This window comes from Odocoileus virginianus, chromosome 17, assembly GCF_023699985.2.
Source record: "Odocoileus virginianus isolate 20LAN1187 ecotype Illinois chromosome 17, Ovbor_1.2, whole genome shotgun sequence".
NCBI lineage: Eukaryota > Metazoa > Chordata > Mammalia > Artiodactyla > Cervidae > Odocoileus > Odocoileus virginianus.
In genome coordinates this window covers 50938118-50959441 of record NC_069690.1, presented here as the reverse complement: position 1 = coordinate 50959441, position 21324 = coordinate 50938118, and the positions used below count along the sequence as shown (strand labels likewise).

The 21324-nt window shown below is 55.9% G+C and overlaps 1 protein-coding gene across 3 annotated transcripts in view; it reads right to left on the bottom strand.

Moving 5' to 3' along the window:
* DNAH17 (dynein axonemal heavy chain 17) overlaps positions 1 to 21324 on the bottom strand; it is a 94459-nt gene that overhangs the window by 16073 nt on the left and 57062 nt on the right. For all 3 annotated transcript variants that reach the window (XM_070479847.1, XM_070479848.1, XM_070479849.1), the window contains exons 48-67: positions 21156 to 21321; positions 20247 to 20349; positions 19452 to 19599; positions 18985 to 19076; positions 17579 to 17740; positions 16906 to 17070; positions 16608 to 16799; positions 14010 to 14276; positions 13171 to 13332; positions 11045 to 11278; positions 9778 to 9942; positions 8229 to 8324; positions 7873 to 8090; positions 5134 to 5341; positions 4770 to 4885; positions 3795 to 3987; positions 3277 to 3512; positions 2516 to 2638; positions 786 to 990; positions 158 to 322 (exon numbers count right to left, since the gene is read on the bottom strand). In XM_070479847.1, coding sequence (XP_070335948.1) covers positions 158 to 322; positions 786 to 990; positions 2516 to 2638; positions 3277 to 3512; positions 3795 to 3987; positions 4770 to 4885; positions 5134 to 5341; positions 7873 to 8090; positions 8229 to 8324; positions 9778 to 9942; positions 11045 to 11278; positions 13171 to 13332; positions 14010 to 14276; positions 16608 to 16799; positions 16906 to 17070; positions 17579 to 17740; positions 18985 to 19076; positions 19452 to 19599; positions 20247 to 20349; positions 21156 to 21321 — 3416 coding nt within the window. The remainder of the gene's footprint in view (positions 1 to 157; positions 323 to 785; positions 991 to 2515; positions 2639 to 3276; positions 3513 to 3794; positions 3988 to 4769; positions 4886 to 5133; positions 5342 to 7872; positions 8091 to 8228; positions 8325 to 9777; positions 9943 to 11044; positions 11279 to 13170; positions 13333 to 14009; positions 14277 to 16607; positions 16800 to 16905; positions 17071 to 17578; positions 17741 to 18984; positions 19077 to 19451; positions 19600 to 20246; positions 20350 to 21155; positions 21322 to 21324) is intronic.

The following is a 21324-nucleotide window of genomic DNA, read 5'->3' as shown; positions in this document are numbered from 1 at the left end:
CTTGAATGTCCACCGACAGATGAAGATGGTGTGTCTGGTGGGCATCCGTGCCCCCTGTGAGGCTGTGACTTCTCAATGACCGGCAGCCCACCGGCCATGCCCGCTGTGTGCTATGGCTGGGGGTTCGAGGGCGTGGGTCCCCGAGATGGTTTCTTACTTTCTCCTCAATCTCACTAGCCGTGTGTTTGGTGGTCTCCAGGTTCTCCACTAAGGCAGTGTCTCCCAGAAAGTTGCCCGATGCGGCCGACAGCCGGGCCAGCAGAGAATCCTCCAGCTCTTTCAGAACAATCTTAAATTCATTCTGGGACTTGGTGAGGTTTGCCTGTAAGTGGGACAGGGACCCGGGAAGGGAACTCAATTGCTGTCACGGCCTGGCCTCCCCATCTAGGGTGGGGGGGCTCGGGGGTTCAGAGCCTCTCGACAGCTTAGCTGAGGCCTGTCATGCGCAGTCAGCAAGGGTATAGGAACCACAGTGGGGCTGGGGACCCCTGTGAGCCCACGGGTGTGGCTCAGACAGCCCAGGAGGGGACTGGTACACGTGGGGCGGGAGTTCAGTGCTTTTGGGCGTGCGGGGCGCCGCTGTGGACTCCCATTCTCTCAGTGACGTCGTCACTTGATTTAGAATCAGGTTTGGGGGGTCGCTGGGGAGGCGGAGTGACTCATTTTGTTGTATAAAGCACACTCGGTGTGACAAGCGGGGGCCCCTTCAGAGTTGCCGGACATGTGGGTCTTGGAGACCTGCCCCCTCAGTCCAAGACACCCGCCCTGCTCCTGCCTCGTCGCACCTTTAGCTGCTCTAGGTCCGGGCGCTCCTTCGCCACCACGGCGGCCAAGAGCTGGTCCTCCAGCCCGTCCCTGGTGACCAGGAAGTTGATCAAGGTGCACTGGGCCTGCATCTCGGGCTTGTAGTGGGGGTTGAAGTACTTGGTATGCAAGATCAGGCGGAAGTTGGGGTGGTACTCCACCTCCTTGTCGCCTATCTTAATGTACCTGTGGTCGGTGGAGGGAGGTATTAGGAGGGCCCCCCCCCAACCCCCGGTGACCTCGGGACAGCGGCGCAGATGCCCCCAGGACTCCCACCAGCCTGAGAGAAGAGTCCAGACTTCTAAACAGAATGTCACTATAAAGCTGCTTAGAAGGAAGGTCTTCCAGAAGCCATCTGCACAGTTTCCCACTTAACCAGGAAACCATTTCCCTCTAATGTACATGAAATTGGGACTTCCTGATGGTCCAGGGGTTAAGAATCTGCCTTCCAAAGCAGGGGACGCGCGTTTGATCCCTGGTTGGGGAACTGAGATCCCACCTGCTGAGGGACAGCTAAGCCCTCAAGCCTCAACTAACGTCCGATGCAGCCAAAATAACAAAAGGAAAAAATTTTTAATAAAAAAACAAGCGCATAAAATCATGGTGTATTGTGTTGGGGTTCACCTTGATGAATAGTCTGAAACTTGGGAAAAAAGAAAACGGAAAACCTTTTCTCCTTGAGGGTGCCACCGGCGTTTCTAGAGAAAGCACCTGCTCTTTCTCTGGCTGGCCTGTTCTGGTCTTACAGCAAGTTCACTCAGCCCTGGCTGCACGCCTTACTCATGTGGGAGCCTCTGAAGAAACACTCGGGCCTGGGCTGCCCCCCAAGGCCATTAACATCAGAAAGACACTGACCCCCAAATTCAGAACACCAGGACATCTGAGAGCTCCCCAGGCAAACCTGATGAGCAGCCAGGAATGCAGGTCGGCTTACCCTTGGTAGGGGTTCCTTCTCTCTGGCTCCCCACTCTGCTACCCCCTTTCTGGCTGAGCTCACTTCTGGGGGGGGCCTCTAATTTCACCCCTGGGTATCACCACTCAGGCCGGGCCTTCCTCAGAGTCTAGCATATCAGTACATTTGTCACCTCTATTTTGGGCTTCTGCCTACACCCCTGCATTTATAGGCGACTCAGATCGACTATGACCTTTACATTTTCAAAGTTGATTTACATTTTTATGTTAGAAAAGTAAGATAAGCTCAGTGCATCAACCAATGAATGGATAAACAGAACGTGGCAGATCCACAGAATGGAATATTATTCAGCCGTAAAAAAGAACAAAGTATGCATGCTTACTACAGCTCGAAAAGACACTCAGGGAAACCAGGTACAAATGTCCTAAATGCCACTGGATTGGTTACTTTTGGTTAATTTTACGTTATATGAATCTCAGCTGAATAGGAAGAAATAGTAATACTGGCTCAAGATTTGCAAAATGCATGAAAACAGGAAAAAAGATGACCATGAAGGATGGCCGTCTGCAGGCAATCGCTGATGCAGCATTGGTGTAGGTCTCCCTCCCTAACTGGGATGTGGACCCACCACTGCTCTCCCGGTGGCCCCACCCAGGGAGCTTCCCCGCTCACGCCCGTCGGCATTTTGCTGAAGCCCCCGCGGCGGCTCCGAGGAAAGGAGAGGCCCTGCCCTTCCTCTTCTTCCGGAGGCCAGACCTCAGCGCTGAGGACCATCACGTGGGGGAACCTGTCACTCACTTTCCCTTTTTGATCGTGTTCCTGCCCAGCAGGGGGTCCAGAACCGGATCGATGGTCTCGCCAATGTTCTCGATGAGCAAGGTGTCCCCTTCTGAGATGGCCTGCTCGATGATGTCCAGGTAGCTGTGGGCACAGCACGAGGTCGTGAAGGCCCTGAGGCCCGGTGACCATGCAATCACATGCCCCGGGAGGGACGAGAGAGGTGGCTGAGGGGCCAATAGTTTGTTCCTCTCCCAAAGGGTCCTTCCGGAGGGGAGCGCAGGGCTCTGTGTAAATCACCCCCGGGGGGGGGGGGGTCTGAACATGGAGCTGCTTTGTGGCTGCAGAACTAGACATTCCACATCTGCGTTTCCTCCCACCGCCCCACTCCCTGGGAAGGCTCCCCGGCAGCTGTGTTATGGGCACTGCTTCTCATCTGTGATAAGAGACGGCAAGATGACCAGCCGCAGCCTCCTAGCTGGCCAGTGACCAGGCAGGGCCGCCGCAGGTGGGAGTCAAGGTGTTGGTGCTGCCCCTGCAGGAGCGGCAGCGAACGGGGAGAGGGGAGCCACAAGTGTGATTCTTCACTGTCGGCGCCGTTCCCTGGGGTCTAGGAACTAAGAAAATCTACCCCACCCATGAGCCAGTTTGTTTCCAAAGACCTGTCCATTCATTTAACAAATGAAAGGCTATGAATGGGCTTCTCAGACTTCTGGCTGAGCTAACGGGCTGGCCACCGCCTCTGGAGACCCCACCCCTCCCCCGCCTCGGTGACCACGCACCTCTTCTGTCCCAGGCGGATGGCCTTCAGCTCGCTGCCATATTTGTTTTTGATCCACTTGATGCCCTGCAGCTGGGCATCCACGATGAGGGGCCAGCGCTCCGTGTTACACAGGATGGTGGCATTCTCCGTGGACATGCGGTCGCTGGGGAGCCCCTGGTTGTTCCAGGTGGCCACGTCCGCGTCGTCAGTCAGCAGGGTCAAGGGGTCCAGACCGTTCGTGATTGGGATCGGTACCTGCCAAGGGGGGGTGTGTGGCCTGACTCACCGCTCAGCGGGAAGCGGCTCTCTGAATAACACGTGGGCTGCAGGGGAAGATAGCCGCTCGGAGCAGCTTGGTACCTGGCCAGAAAGGATGTCAGCATCATTAGCACCGGGCCGCCGTCTGCACCCTGGCTACCCTACAGCCTCCGCCTTTTTCATCTCAGGAGCCACGGTGAGACCTGGCTGGATCTGACCCCCCTACCCCCATGGACCTCCCCAGACGTCCTGAGTGATGAACGCCATGGGACCTCTTACCTTTAAATGGTTTATGTAAGGGATCCAAAACCTCTCCATCAGCTCATTGCGATATTTCTTGGTGAAGTAGCCCACGTAGGAGACGAAGGCAGAGATCAGCAGGACGTCCCCGCACAGTGTGACCCCCTGGCTTTTGAAGTTCTCCACCGACTCGGCCCAGCGGACGTTTTCTGATGCCAGTCCTCCTACCAGCCTGAGGTGGGGGCCAGGGGTCAGTGGGCGAAGCCCATGCTCCCGGCGGGCGAGAGGGTGGGCTGGAGGACTGGGAAAGCTGTGCCTCCACCTTACCATGGACCTCGTGGCTTCAAAGCCTGCCTTTGCTCAGTGGTTCAGGAACAAACATGCATTTTGGGGAGTTTGGGGGAGAAAACGCTTTAGGGAAGCAAAGCTAATGCTTTCTGGGTGCGGTTGGGGGCACCGAGCTTCCTTCCCCAGGGTGCAGGCGTCACGTGCAATCCGATGCTATCTGACCACGTGACCTGACCGCCGAGGCCGCTGCCTGGACACCGCTGAGCACATGCTCTGGGCAGCGGCTAGTCTGGTGGTGGCCACCTGGCCCCACGTGGGGTGGGGGCTCCAGGCTGTGCCTCATGCTTCTCAGGCCACTAGCCCGAGGGCTGGTCCCCAACCCTGAACTGCACACCCAGCGTCCAATCAGGGCCAGGCTTGAGGAAGTATGGATGCCCGATTAGGCTCATGGAGGTGTGTCTCTAGCACCACCTGAGCAGTCCTTCTTCCCGGTGACTGAAAGACCACCTCTGACTGTCCCGGCAAAGGTGAGTCCACATCCTACCAGAGGCCGGGTAGGCAGCCTGGGGACCTTCCAGGGTTAATCCTCATGACTCTCTGTGCTCAGAAAGTGGGGGCTGCACCTGGGGCTTATCCCCCCAGAGGCCCTTCTGTGGGCTCATCCCTTTTGCGGGTGGGGGTCTGAGGGCAGGACGGGTCTTGTGATGGGGTGGGGGGGCGAGGCACCTGTTAGCCAGCGAGATCACCCTATTGGTGGCGTCAGCCTCTTGCTGGCACTTGATCTTCTCTGCCGTCGCTTTCTCAAATGCTGACGTCAGGTTGCTCAGGTTGGCGTTGAGTTCCTGGAAGAAGCAGGTGAGAAGGCCCTGAAACTGGGGGACACTGAGGGCCCCTGGCTCTCCCGGGAATAGAGCAGCTGAGCCCTGGGAGGGCTGAGGTCCCCCAGGGGCCTGAGGGCCACAAGGCTGAGGCAGGCGGCCTCTGGGGTGTTCCGGGCCCCACATCAGATGCTCAGCAATTCACAGGGGTGGCCAGGCCGACCCTCTCAGGCGGAGATTGGTGGCTGGCTGCGCCCGTGGGCCGCACTCACGGCGATCTTGTTCTTGATGCGGGAGAGCTTCTCTTGGGCCTCGGCCAGCTCAGCGTTGGCCTCCTCCAGGGCCTGCCTCTTGGGCGCCACGTCACAGTAGACCTCGTAGAAGCGGACGATGTTGATGCACCAGGAGCACAGGCCGGCGGCAGCCGTAGACTTGGAGCGGATGAACTCGGGGTCGAAGGTCGGGTTGCCTTGGTAGGGCCTGGGGAGCGAGCAACAGCAGGCTGGGGATGCAGGCTCCCGCCACCCTGCACCTGCCTCCACCTCCACGTCTGTCTGCGCCTCCGGAGCCCATTACAAGCCATAGGAGGAGCAGAACATTTAATTTACTATCTTCTGGTGTCTTAATGATTATAGAAAGAAGACCAGACCGAAACTGAGAGTTCTGGTCTCTGGAGTGCAATTAAGGCTAAGAAAGGGAAAAAAGTGAAAGTCACTCGGTCATGTTTGACTCTTTGGGACCCCATGGACTATACAGTCCATGGAATTCTCCAGGCCAGAATACTGGAGTGGGTAGCATTTCCCTTCCCAACCCAAGGATTGCACCCAGGCCTCCCACACTGCAGACAGATTCTTCACCAGCTGAGCTACAAGGGAAGCCCAAGAATACTGGAGTGGGTAGCATATCCCTTCTGCAGGGAATCTTCCTGACCTAGGAACTGAACCAGGGTCTCCTGCATTGGAGGTGGATTCTTTATCAACTGAGCTATCAGGGAAGCCTATGAAAGGGAAAGGAAGTAGTGATTTCAAGTCCTCTGTTCTATACGATGGAAGAAAAGCTGCTTCCCCCACTCCAAAATCTTCTCTGTTCCTGTCTCACTTTCATTCTCCAGCCACTCTGGCCCTTGGCAAGAAAACTGGTGTTCAGGGGTCGGCAACTTGCCCAGATTTATGCCAACAGGAAGTGCTGGAACCAGCGCCCAGTTCTCCAGCATCACCAGAGAGGCTAAGGCTCTACAAGTGAGACTTCAAAGAGGTGACATTACAGGTGTTATCTTACAAGAGTGATGAGGAGCAATGCCCGCAGATGCAGTTAAGAAGCTCCAGAAACTAGTGTTTTTAAAATAACGGTGACATCATTGAGCATTAACAGACTGAGCTGTCTGGAGAAGGAATTCTGAATGGATGATTCAAAATTGTAATTGAAGAGTGATTGGAGTTTAGGTGGGGAACACAGCCCATCACCTCCTCTCTCTGGCATTTTTTACACTCTGTTTAGGCAGTGGGTCTGCGTCTATTAAGCACACTCCAGACAGCATGGGGAGGGGACAGTTGCGAAGTTTGCTGGGTGAAAAGAAGACGACATTTATTTTGGCACTATTTATGATGGCAGAAACGGAGACAGCTTAGACCCTCAACAGCGCAGGTATAGTTAATTACAATTCATCTGTGATTAAAAAAAAAAAAAGTGAAACAGTTCAAGTGTTTTGACAAGATAGGGAAAGGATTTTTTCTCCTGCAGTGTTAAGTAAAAAATAAAAAGCAGAACAGATAATTGCATATATACAGTATTCTTTCAACTGCCAGGGGGAAAATCTTTAGAAAAAAGACTGAAAGGAAACATGCCAAATATTGACACAGACCACTTGCTGAAAGTGGGTCTGCAAGTGTTTTTCTTAAACTTTACACTAGTCCTTAGTCATCAAATGTTTTTCAGTCGTCCAGCTGTCTTCTGATACAGATGGAACTTAGAGGTTGAGGTCTCACCTGGAGTCACTGGGGTCATGGGAAGGTCTCCCTTTCTCGCTTGGGGTCAGGTCAGCTTGGCCCTGAAATTGGGTTGCCAGGGGATGGCCAGGCACAGAGTGCTCACAAGTGTGTGTGCGCTAAGTCACTTCAGTCGTGTCTGACTCTTTGTGACCCCGTGGACTGTCGCCCACCAGGCTCCTCTGTTCATGGGATTCTCCAGGCAAGAATACTGGAGTGGATTGCCATGCCCTCCTCCACAGGATCTTCCTGCCCCAAGGACCGAACCTGTGTCTTTTATGTCTCCTGCATTGGCAGGTGGGGTTCTTTGCCACTAGCGCCACCTGGGAAGCCTGCTCACAAGTACAGTGTTCACCAATGCTAGTGTTACTGGGTTTATGGGGCAAGATGTGGAAGTGCCCACTCTACACACCCTTTCCAAGTCCCACCTCGAGAAACAGACTGGGACCTGGGGCCCTTTGCTGCAGTGGCTGCGCCTGGACAAATGTCTCCTTGAGCAACAAATGCAAAGAAACTATAAGGGACTAAAAATAACTATATGCATGCACAGCTGGGACAAATTATGAACAAGATACGAAAAGGCTAAAACTCACCGCTACTTCTAAAGTGCCAGGAGCAAAAGCAGGGTCGTATGCATGATCCCTGCATGCAGCACCACCAGGGGGGTGGGCAGACCACCCCTCTGACCCTACCCTTCAATCCACCCCTACCCTCACCCCATTTAAGAAGCCAGATCGACCAAGGTTGGGGAGACAGAGGGTGATGAGGCTCCCCCCGAGCTGGGATCAGCTCAGGTACAGGTAGATGCACCCAGACTGTTGCCTGCTGGCTTTGGGGTCCCACCTTGCTCTGTGCCACCCAAGACCCTGTCCTGTCCCCAGCAAGCACAGGCTTCCCTTGGGACCATGCAGTGTGGGGCGAGGGACAGGCAGGAAGATTTGCAACCACACAGGGCCTGAACATGATGTGCTTCCGACAGGCTGAGACCTGGGTGGGCCCCATGGGGGCGGCCGAGCCCCAACTCACTTGAACGCTTTCAGGCAGGCCTCGGGGATGTGCTCCTTGTCGAACTTTTTCAAGGAGTCCAGGAAGGTGTCCACCTTGCCCATCATGATTTTCGCAGCTTTCCAGCTCTTGTCCTTGGGGATCTTGCCCCCGGGTGCAGTCAGAATCATCACAGCAGCTGTGACATTGACCACGGCATCCGGGGGGGACCCGAAGGACTTCAGCTCTGTCAGGTTGTTCTGCAGAGACAGGTGGATGGACCTGAGTGGGGATTTAGCCCTGAGCAGGACCAGGAGGTCCCCGGCGATGACCCCATGGCATCTCCTCTCAGCTCAGGGGTCCCGGTCCCTGATTCTTCCTCCTCCTCCTGCCCTCACCTTGTTCAGAGTGTCAAGGGCCTCTTGTGCAGCCAGCAGGGCAGGCTCTGCTTTGGCCAGGTCCGTTTCACAGGCCTTTTGTTTCTCGGTGACATTCTGGAAGGAAGCCAGACGGGAAAGAGGGATGCTGGGGCCCATGTGGATGGCACGTGTGAAGGGGGACCCTGAAGGGTGGTGAGGAGGGGCGCTCCCCTCTGTTCTCACTCTGGGTCACTGTCTGGAGCCCGCCTTCCTGCCCCCCAACGCTTGCTGCCTCCTTTGCCCTAAAACACTCAGGTCAGAAGGCGCTGGGCGTCAACTGACTTGGGATTCAGGAAGGGGAACAGTGCCTTCTCTTGGCTCCAACTTCCAGGCCCAGAGGAGAAACCTGGGGCCATGCAGGCCACCCTCCAGGGCTTTGAGGCCTCTTCTCTTGATGGCATTGTGTGATCCCTCCAGATTGGGCCAGTTTTGGAGGTGGAGGCCATCCTCCTCTTAAAGTGAGAATGCCCTCGTTCACACATCCATTCATTCATTCACGCTTGCATGCGGGAAGAACCTAGGCACCAGAGAGATCAGGAGAAGCTTCCTATTGATCAGTCAGGACCCGAGTGACAGCAGAGGGAGGCCAAGGCCATGGGGGGCTGCGGGCTGTGCTGGGCACGGGGGCGGGCGGACCTCCCGGAGCAGCCCACGCTGTGCCCGACTTCAGGGAACAGGGCGTGGAAGGCGCTGACTCGGCCGGTGGTGCTGGGAGCAGCCCCCAGCCTCCCTGGAGTACCCCTGGGTGGGCCCTTTCGGGATCAGGGGTTGGAGAGGGGCGGGCGCCCAGACATTAAGCTGCATGTGAGTATCGAATGGCAGGTCCCAGGGTTCACGAGGCAGGTGCGGGCCCTGGCTCGGATCCTGGCTCTATCACTTGCTAAGTTTGAGACATCAGGCACGTTGCCGACCACACTAACAGGGCTGTGGTCATGCAGTTGACCGTGAGGGATGGAGGGGAGCTCCTGGGACCCTCCTTCGTTCCAGCGCTGGTGGGAAGGGCTCAGGCTTCCCCCTCCTGTCGGCTGTGGGGGGAGGCTGACTCAGGCCCTCTCAGGAGACAGCAGACAATTACTGAGGCTCTTAACTTAGACCCTCAGGCAGAGGCATGAATGGTGACGCAAAGGGCATGCAGACAGGGGCGATGAGCAATCAGCCTGACCACAGGGACCTTCAGCGTGGAGCCCACCAGAGTCGGGGGTGTCGGAACCTCTAGGGGCTCCTGGTGTAGGAAGTCTGAGGCCCAGGGCTCCGAGGCCATCTTCTCAAGCCTTGATGTGCTCACATGAGCATGTCCCTCAGATGCAGGCCTGGTTCAGCAGAACTGGGGTCTGGGAACCTGCATTTCTTACCAGCTCAGGAGATGCCACTTCGGGGGCCTGGGAGGGCAGCCCTCTGCTGAGCTGGGGGCCCTGCGTTTGGGGGAGATGCCCTTCCTGCGGGGGTCCTGCTGGGTTGCCCGGGCCCATGGGGAGATCCTGGTCACTCAGTGAAGGTGCCCGGCCGAGTGGAGCTGCCCGCCGCCTACCTTGTTGATGACCTCCACCTTGATCTCCTCCTCGTCAGCAATAGCTTTCTCCTTGCTGACTTTCTCTGTCTCCACACCCACCACGTGGATCAGCTTGTCCGCGTTCTCATTTTTCTGCTTGAGCTCTGCCTCCTGAACTGCCAGCTTGGCTTTTAAATCATCCACCTGGAGGGGGAGGTGAGGGAGACAGGCAGGCTGGGGTCCCGGCCAGTTGCTTACCGCTCCCTGGGATGCATTTCTCAGTGCTTTTTCAGCTTCTCCAAGGTAAGTATTCATTGAGCACCAGCTGTGTACACAGGGTCATCACAAGTATAAGACCCGTTCCTGAGGCTCGGGGAAGCAGCAGTCAAGGTGGCCTGGGTGCCGAGGAGTCGTGGGGAGGCTGGTGGGGCTGTGAGAGCTGGGGGTCGGGGATGAAATGCTCCTTTGGGTGCGGCCCCAAGTGGCCGGGTGGAGTGGGTGCCAGGTGGAGGGAGTACTGGGAAGTGGTGAGTGATGGGGTGAGACATCCTTCCCCATCTGGGTGATTTCTACCATCAGGGAAGCCCCTCGGTGCTGTAACTGCCCTCTCCTGGGCTCATTCACTGTGTCCTAGGACCACTTCTGGAAGGTACATTTGGGGAAAAGAAACGCCCGCTGGGCCAGCCTCCTCTTCCTTTTCTCTCCAGGGAGGGGGCAGGCCACTTCTTGGCTCCTGTAAGCACTTTCTTGGACATCTCGCACCACTGTGTCCCCCTATCGACCCCCATGAGGTGGCCGGACACATGCAGCCCCGCCTGTGTCAGGGGTCGTCCCCCACCTGCAGCTTTGGCCGGGAGGCAGGGACTCGGGGGCTGTTTACCAGGCCCCCCGGGGAGACGCTAACAGTGGGCAGTAAAGAGGGAGCCTGGGCCACACCAGGGAAGACACTCAAAACCAGGCAGAAGACTAAAAAATTAACGTGGCGTGAAAGTACAGCAGACACTATTCCATCGGGACGTGGCAGTGTGAATGGCACTCTAGGGTGGAGCCACCGTCCTGGGCTGCACTCGACGGGACGAGCAAAGCCCTCCAGACTCGGAGGCCCCCACTCCCCCGGGAAGCACCTGACGTAGCATCAGCATCCCGAGGGGATCTGGGACCCACTGTCAAGGTCAACACCCAGACCCTCGCTCTGGTTTACAAGGGGAAGTTTCCCCAAGGCAGGGGTCCTGGTCCCCTTACCAACATGTCACACATCTGGGGGAAGGTTCTGGAAGCGCGGCCCGTGGCCCCGCTCTCCTCTTACCTGAGAGGCCGTGCTCTGTAGCTTCATCAGCCCATTCTCCAGCCTCTCGATTTTGGCGACCAGCTCCATCCTCTTCTTGGCCAGCAGGTTTTGGTACAGCTTGATCTGCTCCAGGAAGGTTTTGGGCGTGGTGTAGTTGTAGCGCCTCTCGGTGGCCAGGTACACCTTGGACATCTCATTGACGGTCGTGTGCACATAGGACATAAAGAGGCTGATGGAGGCCTTGACTTCCGGCTACAGAGACAAGGCAGGCCCATTCACTCCCCAGTGCCCTGGTGGGAGGGACCCAGGGGAAGAGGAGGCTGCTGGCCGTAGTGGACCACAAGGGGGGTTCCCTTACTTACCAAGGACCCCGGATGAGAGGTACCCCCCTCTCAGTCTTGGCGGCTCTGGTGCCCAATGAGGGTCGAGACGACAAGGCCTGCAGGGCTCTCGTGGGCAATAGTGACATTGCACCACCAGGGCACCTTTCCACAGCCGAGGTTATGACTGTTCTATGAGTCACACATTCCCGTATTCAACGTATTTGAATAACCAGGTTAAGTCTGCAAGCATGTATTGGGCATTTCCTGTTGTGGGCCTGGGGGGTTAGTAACTCCTTTCCCAGCCTCCTCTGTCCTGTGTCCATGTCAGGAGCACAGCCCCGAACCACCTGGGCCCCCCCAACCTCCCCGAAGACAAGCAATGGGAGCTCTGCCCCGTGAATTGTCTGAGCAACGCTTGCACATGTGTGCTAAGTCGCTTCAGTCACGCCTGACCCTTTGCGACCCCATGGATGGCAACCCACCAGGCTTCTCTGTCCATTGGGATTCTCCAGGCACGAGTACTGGAATGGGTTGCCATGCCCTCCTCCAGGGGCTCTTTCCGACCCAAGGATTGAACGAATCTCCTATGTCGCCTGCATTGGCAGGCGGCTTCTTTACCACTGGTGGTTCAGTTGCTAAGTCATGTCTGACTCTCTGCGACCCCATGAACTGTAGCCTGCCAGACTCCTCTGTTCATGGGATTTTCCAGGCAAGAATACTGGAGTGGGTTGCTATTTCCTTCTCCAGGGGATCTTCCCAATCAAGGATCAAACCTGGGTCTCCTCCTTTGCAGGCAGATTCCTTTCTAACTGAGCTACCAGGGAAGCCCTTCTTTGCCACTAGTGCCATCTTAATTTGGGAAGGAATTCATCCAACACATGCTTCTTCGGCATCTATTTGGCAGCCCTCACAGGTGTGGGTGGTGGGGCCGTTCCCCAGTCCTAGGAGACTCCCACCTCTATGGTTCCCTTGGGGCGTGGAGGACCCATCTTAAGAGTGGCATTCCCAGGAATGGCTCATCCTGCAACTGAACACTCTAACGGCGCAAGCAGGGAACTTTGCCCATCTTTAAAAGCTATGGAGGAAGATAATTTCAGGCTTATTTTATCCCACCGAATAAGTGTGCAAAATAAATCAGACACAATAACCACATGGGATTTTACCTAGGCATGCCATCACTTACATCAGCTGGGTCAGAGTTTAATGATCATTCCTAGCCCAGCAATGAACTCAAATGGTGAATGTGGGCACTGTCTTTCGATAAAAGACAGACACCGTAAATGAAAGGGAAAAAATAAAAGAAGACTTATATTGCCCTATTGTACTTATCTTGCCCTATAAAAGGCAGGTTACAGGTGAGGGAGCAGCCTCCCTCGGGCTCAGCCATGTTGGGGCTCAGGGCTGCAGGAAAAAGTGTGCACCTGTATACATTCATGAAAGTAAATACGAGCTCTGCAATAGGCTCCCACCAGGGATTATGTTCAAAGCCCAAGTTTCTCCATCTGTTCTCACGTGGGCATCACACCTCCCTGAACCGGCCCTATGGGGCCCAGAACCCCCAGCTGGTTGAAGTGACCATCCTCCTGGCAGAGTGACTCAGGGCCACAAGATCAACAAATGATGGCCTTTGTTTATAAGTCTGATATTTTGAATGTTTCGGCATTGATTTTTAAAAATACTGCATTAAAACATCGCTGACCTTAATGAAGTTTTTGGTGCACCCTTAAGTTTTGCACCCAAGTGGAGTGCCTCACCCTAATCCCGTCCCTGGAGGTAGATGATGGGGGCCCCTCCCTCCCGGCTCTGCACCCCGAGACTCACCTGAATCCCCTCTGTGTCCTCAAGGAAGCGCGCGCTGACAGACACCAGGGCATCCTCTGGCCACTCGTGGAACCAGTTGATGGCCGTGCAGTTGACCACAGCAGGGAATTTTCTTGCTCGCACTCGCAGGATGGAGCCCACAGGGGAGAAACACAGGATCACCTAGAAGTGGACACGGAGGCTGCTCGCTGGGGGCCGGCAATGCCAGACAGTGCTGCTTTTGCAGAAATCCCATTTAGAAGGGAGACTCTGGTGTTTGTCTCCAAGTGCAGGGGGTGGGCGGTGGTGCAGAGAACATTCCCCGTTCTGGGTGAGCAGTGTGGCCATTGCATGATGTGGGGGTGCAGGGGAGCCCGAGCCCCCTTCAAGGGGCCCTCGCAAAGAGGGAAGGACGGCTGGGTGCTGCAAGGAGTGGGGAGTCGGCACCCATGCTGGGCAGCGAGGACGCAGGTCCCTTTAGCAGGTCTGGTCCTTGTAGGGAGGCAGGAGAGCATTGCCAGGGGTGGGGAGGGGAGAGGGCAGCCATCCTACTGGACACAGACCAGAAGGGAGAGAAGGACCCAGCGTGCACTCAGTCCAACTCGGGTAGCTTAGCCAGCGTCCCCCGAGAGGGAACGTGGAAGGTCAAGGCGAACTAATCTATTTACACGTGCTCTATGGGGGAGGGGCGCATACAGAAAACACTTCTTTTTGGCCACAGGGCACTTCTAACAGCCCACCTCCACCAGGCAGCCCACTGTATCTCTCCTAAGAGTTTTCCACTTCCTGTGTGAGGCAGAACAGCCCCCAAATCCTCCCCGAGGGAAGACCCAGCCTAGAAGACCCCCAGGACCCCCTACCTTCAGGTGCCTGCGCACTTTGTCAATGAAGAACTTCCAGCACGCCTCCCGGGTGTCTGTCAGGCCGAGGGACTTCACCTGGGGCCGCATGGAGGAGATGATGTTCTCCACCTCGTCATCCGTGAACAGCCCGGGGATCTCCCCCGAGGCCAGCAGGTCGTTGATCAGCACCAGGAACTGCTCCTCAGCCACCTGGGAGTCGGTCATCAGGAACACCGAGGGAACGTTCTTCACGGCTGACTTGATGTACTGGGCCCCGAGGTCGAGCTGGACCGGAGGAAGACAGCTTCAGCGGTCTCGCCGAGGAGATGCTCATTTAGAAGCATCTCCCACCACCACCCAGGGCGGGGGGCACCTGCAGATCAGCCCCGTAAGGAAAGGCAGGGTCTGTAGATGGAGACTTGGGGCCTTGAGGGGAGGAGACCCACTCGTGGAGGCACCACTCGCCACAGCGCCAAACTGGAAGCGTCCCCGGGGTCCCTGGGCTGCTGGCACATGGCCGGCCTCTCACTCAGCTTAAAGCACTTCAGAGGGTCTGGCCCAGCTCTGGGGGCCACTACTCTGGCCCCGGGAAGAGGGTTCATAGAAGTCAAAAGCATGCCGTTGCCTGGCCTGGCGACTGTGTGTAGGGGGCCTGGGGAGCTGACCCTGGGGGTGGGAGTCTGGCTAAGCCCCCACTCCCGTAAGTGCAGGCAGAGCGCTGGCTCACGATGAGGGACTCATTCCGTCTCTCCCTTCTCGTAGCACCACCGGATTCCAGCCTTTGTGGGTAACCGGGGCTCCTGTGGCTCCCCTGCCCACCATCACCCCCGGAGCAATCTCTGCTGTCTTCAAGCCATCTTCCACTTTGTCCCAGAACACCACCACATCCTGCCCCTCCTCTACCCAGATGTCCTTGATGGTATCTTGTTTTCTTGGGACCATGTCCAGGCTTTTCCATGAGGCACATGATGGCCCCCGGGGTTGGATTCTGACCCTTTACCCACTCCCCACCCCGAGTCTCTGGCTTCCAGTAGGGGCCCATGGCTGTTGGTATGACTTTATAATATAATTGTGAATGTATCTGTTATACTAACAACACATACACTGTTAACTTCTTACTGCAACACTACTATCAGAACAATAATAATACATCTTCTAACCGTTCAGGAGTCTGCTTCCTCTAATAGGATGCAAGGTCCTATAGCTCTGTTTATAGCTGTCCTTACTTTCGAATCTACAGAAGCTACTTAATAAATGATGACAGGATGAGTGCAAAGCTGGCTCGTCTGGGGTGCAGGAGCAGCAAACGGGGACGACACGGATCACAGAGCTGCTGGGGCTCATGCCAGGGAGTAAAATAGCAACAGCCACAGGTGGTCCCAGGGTGAGGTAACGGGAACGAAGCCCTCACAAGTGCAAACAGTATGGTACAGTATGAGGATAAAAGCAATATGATTAAGCTAACAGACTAGAAGCTTCATCAGTGGAGAAAACTCAGTACCGCTACACGGCTCCGGATGCAAGGATTCTGTCCACTCTGAGAGCCCTTGGGGGGGTCAGTGAGGACCCACTTGGCTCAGCTGAGAATCCACACATGCTGATTCAATCCAGGAGGCAGGACCTACCTTACGAAGACCTCGTCCTTAAGGCTTGGGTTTAAAAATTAGAACTGGCTAGTGTTTGATAGAGTAGCTGCGGGGACTCTGACAGGCCGGGCGCTCACCTGGAGGCTGCAGTCCCTGGCACGGCCTGAGAGCAGGGCCAAGAGCCAGCTGATCGTCCCCGTTATCCTTCCTGGGGCCCCAGCCCGCAGACCAGCAGCCCCTCCTGCTGAGGTCCCAGGGCGCCAGGCTCTGGTGGGGGTCCAGACCATCCCCCTGCTAAGGCCACCTGGCCAGTGACTGCCTTGCAGCCTTGAGTGGAGGGGCAGGTCCCCTGGGCCAGCCTCGTCCTGGCCCACAGACGCACCAAGGCAGAGAGAGAGACACCATGGGACATGGTCAAATCAATTTCAGCTCTAATCTGAGCTGTGGCCATGATAACCTCTAGACTAATCATGTTTGACTAGCTCACAGTTCCCTGAGAGAGCAAATTTTCCGGAAAAATAAATCAATAAAAAGCCTCGGCGGCGCGTCCTGGGGATGGGAGACCTGTTCAAGCTAATGTTTATTCAATTTATTCAGAGAGCAGCCCTCGCAGAACCCCGAGCCGGCGGTGAGACCGCTAGTTAGCACCGGTTCTGATACTACACTTGATCTTAGCCAAAAGGCCGAGAAGCGATTAGCACCGGTTCTGAATGATTGAATCTGGAAAACCGGGAAAGACAATGCCGCAGGCTGCGATGACCAGAGGCGAGAACCCAACCCCCTCACCGCTGTTATCTGCGGGGGCTCCAGCTCTCATCTACCGGAAATGCACACTTCTGTTTACCTTTGGCACAAGGCCGTGGGCCCTGGCCGAATGTGTCGCTGGCCTTTGCCATCTTGAGGTAAAGACCCTGCTGGTAACCATCCTGGTCTCTGTGTTGGATGCTCCATTTCGGGGAGTGGGAAGACTCCTCCTCCCCCGCCGTCCTCCCACTGCCAAGGGCGGCTTATTGAGAGGCGATGCCCTCACCTTGAGGTCCGGGATCCCGTAGCCCTTCTTGAGGGTGATCTGAAACACGTCCAGGGCGCTGATGTACGCGGCCAGGCGGGAGAGGCTCTGCTTGCCGCTGCCGCCCACCCCCACCAGTAGGGCGTTGCCCCGCGGGGACTCCAGGATGCGGTTGATCCTGCAGATGTGGGCCACCGCGTCCTCGAACAGTACCTGAGAAGAGGCCGGACCGGAAAGACCCCAGGCGTCTCACCAGCGAGGCGTGCCTCCCTCGCTCGTCCCCCGGCCCCACCGCTGCCCGCTTGAGCTCCGGGCTCACCAGGTTCATGACTGCATTGACCTCGTTGTAACTGTCCAGGACTTCCACCAGGAGCTTGTTCAGCGGAGCCAGGTCGGTCACCGGCAGGTATTTGGGGTCTCCGATCCCGTGAGCAAAGTGGCAGAAGATGTTTGGTTTGGCAAATAGGAGCTCATCACCGAGATCCTAGATGTCGGTTGGGGGGAGACACTGCTCTAGTCGCTACCACGGGCCCATGGAGCCCAAGCAGCAGCCCCGGCATCTTGCCCAATGGCCTCAGGAGGCCAGGCCATGTCTGCTGGGGCCCACACTGATGCTGCCAGGGGCCCTGAAAACTGCTGGGCAAAAGCCCCTGGTCTGTGTCCCACTGGGAATGAACCAACTGTCCAGAAAAACGATTCTACCATGCAAACCCCGGACCCACCAGTGGAGTGTGTTACCCCGAGCAGAGCTATCTCTGCCCGGCGGCTGGAGGGAGAGGTCTTCACCTCCTGACCTGCCAAGAGCGCCTCGCCACCTTGCTTGGGCCAAACCCACGTGGCAGAGGCATCTCGTGGGACCCCACGCGGTCCTTCCCATCCCCATCCCCATCCCAGGGCCCTGGCGAGGAGGCGAGGCTTGTTGGGGGCCCCTACTCTCTCTGCCCCTCAGAGCCTTCCTGGGCTCTGCTGGGCGGCCTGGTGGCCTGACTCACATCAAAGAACTTCTTGGTGGAAGCGATGGTGACCCTGCGCAGCGTGTCCTGGTCCTTCTCGTCCACCATCTTGTCGCCGTACACGCGCTCGGCCTCGTGTAGCCAGAGGCGAACGAGGTCCAGCGGGAGTTTCAGGATCTCTGCGGAGGAGAACAGAAGCCCCTGCCCCAGAGGCGAGATGGTCAGCATCCTTAGGTGTGTTGGGAGGCAAGCCAGGTGCCGCACACGGGTCAAACGAGAAAGTGGCTGCTTTCCCAGGAAGTGATCCGGTAGAGTGGTACAGTAGCCACTCCGGGCCCAGGAAACGAGAGACTGCCAAGGCCACCAGTCCTGGAGGCTGAAGGGGGTGTCTGCGGCCTGAGAGACGGTGGGGGGGATTCTCCTCACCAGACAGGGTCAAGGGCTGCCCCCTCTAATGGGGTGGACGGTGGAGAAAGGGACAAGGGGTCTGATCAGGCACGGACTGACCATGGGAGGCCTCGAAGCGGCCATCAAGCTCAAGATCTGCAGCCAGCCTGCCTGGCCTGGCCTAGCTCAGCTCTTTGCAACCAAGTGACCTGGCAAGTTCAATGGGTGCCTGTTTTCCAGGCCCCTGTCCTGGGCTCTGGGAGTGCAGTGATGACGGGACAGACTCTGCCTTCATGGAGCTCCCCTTGAAGCGGGGAGACAGAACCAGACAAAGTCACAAGGTAATTGCGCATTGTGATGTGTGCATGGGGACAGTGGGACAGGGTGTGTGGGGAGGAGGAGGAGGGGCCTCTCTGGGGCATGATATTTGAGCTGACACTTGAGATGGGAGGAGATGGGTATGACTTAACCTCCCTGAGCCTTGGACTCCCCATCTGCAAAAATGGGGATATCTGAGCACTATGTGTTGTTTGGAGGAGGAAATGGGGATGTAAGTGGCCAAACCCAGTGGCTGGTTCAGTCCATCCATAAGAGGAAACATCACCACCACCATCATCACATCGCCACCACTATCACCATTACTACCATTATCATCGTCATCACCACAACTCCCACCATTGTCATCACCCCTATCATTATCACCAGCACCACCATCATCACTATCAGCATGGTCACCATCAGCATCAGTACCACCATCACCATCAGCACTATCACCATAGTTACCATCATCACCATCATTACTATCGGCATGGTCACCATCAGCACCACCATCATCATCACTATCACCATAGTTACCATTCTCACCATCATTACTACCACCATGGTCACCACCCTCATCATCATCTGTCATAACCATCATCACATCATATCCCCCTCCATCACTGTCATCCATCCATAGGTCACTTTGCTTTCTCTCTCGAGAATGGCAGAGGAGGAGAGCATCCGTGGATCAGGCATTGGCCATAAGGTGGCATTACATAGCACTAAAAGAGCAGTACCTGGAAAATATTGGAGAGGTCCCTGAGGTTGAACACATAATGAAACTTAATGGCCGTGGGAAGAAACGTTGATGTCACTTTCTGGTGCAGGGCTGTTCCAGGAAAAAGACACATCGATTCTTGTGCACTCTTAATGGCCTCAGGAAGTGCAAAGCTTAAGCTATAGTTTCTAAAGCAAATGGACTGTGAGATGGTGACAATTTAAGTAAGAAATCTGCAGGGGGAGGGATTCTGCTGCTCTGCTTATGTGTCAATCATTGCTGTATAAAGAATTTCCTATCCTCTGCCTCCCCTCTCGAGCAATTGGATCTCATAATATTGTCTGTAGAAATACAGCGTCATTGAAAAAAAATATTGATTTGAAAGTATAAATAAAATATTTAGCAGGGGAAAGTATGAAGCCGCCGTTGGCCCCGTAATGCAGTGGGTCTTACGGACAGGAGAGGGGGCGAGGCTGGACGGTTTACCCAGGGCGGAGGCCACCAGGTGGCTGCTCATCCTCTGGACCACAAGGGGCGCCGAGCGGTAGGACAGGTGCTGGGTCAGGATGGTGCTGTAGATGCTCATGAGGGCCTCCTGGCCTGGGAAGCTCACCGCAAACACGCAGAAGTGGCGCTGCCCGGGACAAGCAGAAACCCTTGTCAGGCCGTGCGTGGGGACCAGCCTGGGGCAGGGCCGCCTTCCTGGGGAGCAGACTCTGTCCTCATCTCCTGGTGTCTTGTGGGCATGGTCAGAATGGACAGGTTCCCTCAAGCCTTGCGTGTGGTGATACCCCCCCTTAGATATTGATTCCATCTCAAAACAGCCAAATTCATGTCCCACTCTTCAGAAACAACTTGGCAGAGGCCAAAGAGTGTTTCAGAGCACAACCTGGGTTTAAATTTCAGATCTCCATCTGTTCAAGGTAATTCAGGGTGAAGTCCTGCCTGGATTATAGACACAGTACAGGATTATCCTGTTAAGTCTAAATTTCACACAGAAATTTTTTTTTTAGTACAAATACATCTCAAACATCGAATGGGACATGATTTGCTGTTTATCTGAAATTCAGATTTGCCCAGGCATCTGTATTTTCATTTGCTAAATCTGGCAGCTTCTCGATGTCCCCATGAATGTGCTGACATCCGAAGGGCTGGGGCGTGCTCCAAGGAAAGCCAGCCTGCCGCCCCCACCCCCCACCCCATATGCATGCTATCGTCCTCATCAGACAAATGAGCTCTGGACTCGTGCAGCCGCCCAAGACGAGTCCAGTTTCTGCCCACCTGAAGTCTGGGGTCGATGGTGAAGGACCCGGAAGTGGGGTTCATGCACGCCACATACTGACAGTTGTGCACGTCCTTCAGTGTCAGCTTCTGCCGGTCGTACCTGCATGGGGGAGGCCAGCATCAAGCCCTGCCGCTGGTGCCCAGGAGCCACCCCCCCCTGCTCCCCACCCACCCCGGTCATGCCTTGCATACAGTTAAAAAAACAACAAGAAAAAACCCTGGGACTTCCCTGCTGGTCCAGTGGCTAATACTCTGTACCCTCAGGGCAGGAGACCCAGGTTCAACTCCTGGTCAGGGAACTAGATCCCACATGCTGCAACTAAAGATCCTACATGCCACAACAAAGATCAAGTATCACGCATGTGGTAACCAAGGCCTGGTGCAGCTAAATAAATGAACGAATGTGAAGGTGAAGTTGCTCAGTCGTGTCCAACTCTTTGCGACCCCATGGATTGCAGCCTTAGAGGCTCCTCTGTCCATGGGATTTTCCAGGTGAGAATACTGGAGTGGGTTGCCACTTCCTTCTCCAGGAGATCTTCCCGACCCAGGCATTGAACAGGGGCCTCCCACAATGTAGGCAGATGCTTTCCCATCTGAGCCACCATAAACCTCAATAAATATCGATTATATGTGAAATGGCCAACTGTACTTCATGCTCTAGAGAAAAAAAATAATTTTTTTTTTTCTTTTGAGAAAATTTTTCAAACGGGAGGCAACAGAGTGGCTCATTGTATAGGTCTGGGTGTATGTTTCAGCTCAGTTGGGACTCTAGGGAGGCTGGCTAACTCCTCTGTGCCTTGACCTTCCCACCCTGGAACCCCCCCCCCCAGGCCTGAAGCCCCGTCAGCCTGGTCCTCTGTCCCAGCCCTGCCTCCCCGCCGTGGCAGACCCCTCACCCCCGCCTACCAGTGCCCGTGATCCATGTGCTGTCGGATGAGGGTGTGGGGGGCCACTGTCCCGTACTTGTCCACCTCGGGCATGTTCATGTCGTCGATGAAGTAAATCAGCTTCTTGGTGCCTGGTGGTCCATAGTTCCGCCCTGATTTCTTCTCCAGCGGCTTTTCGAGAACCCCTA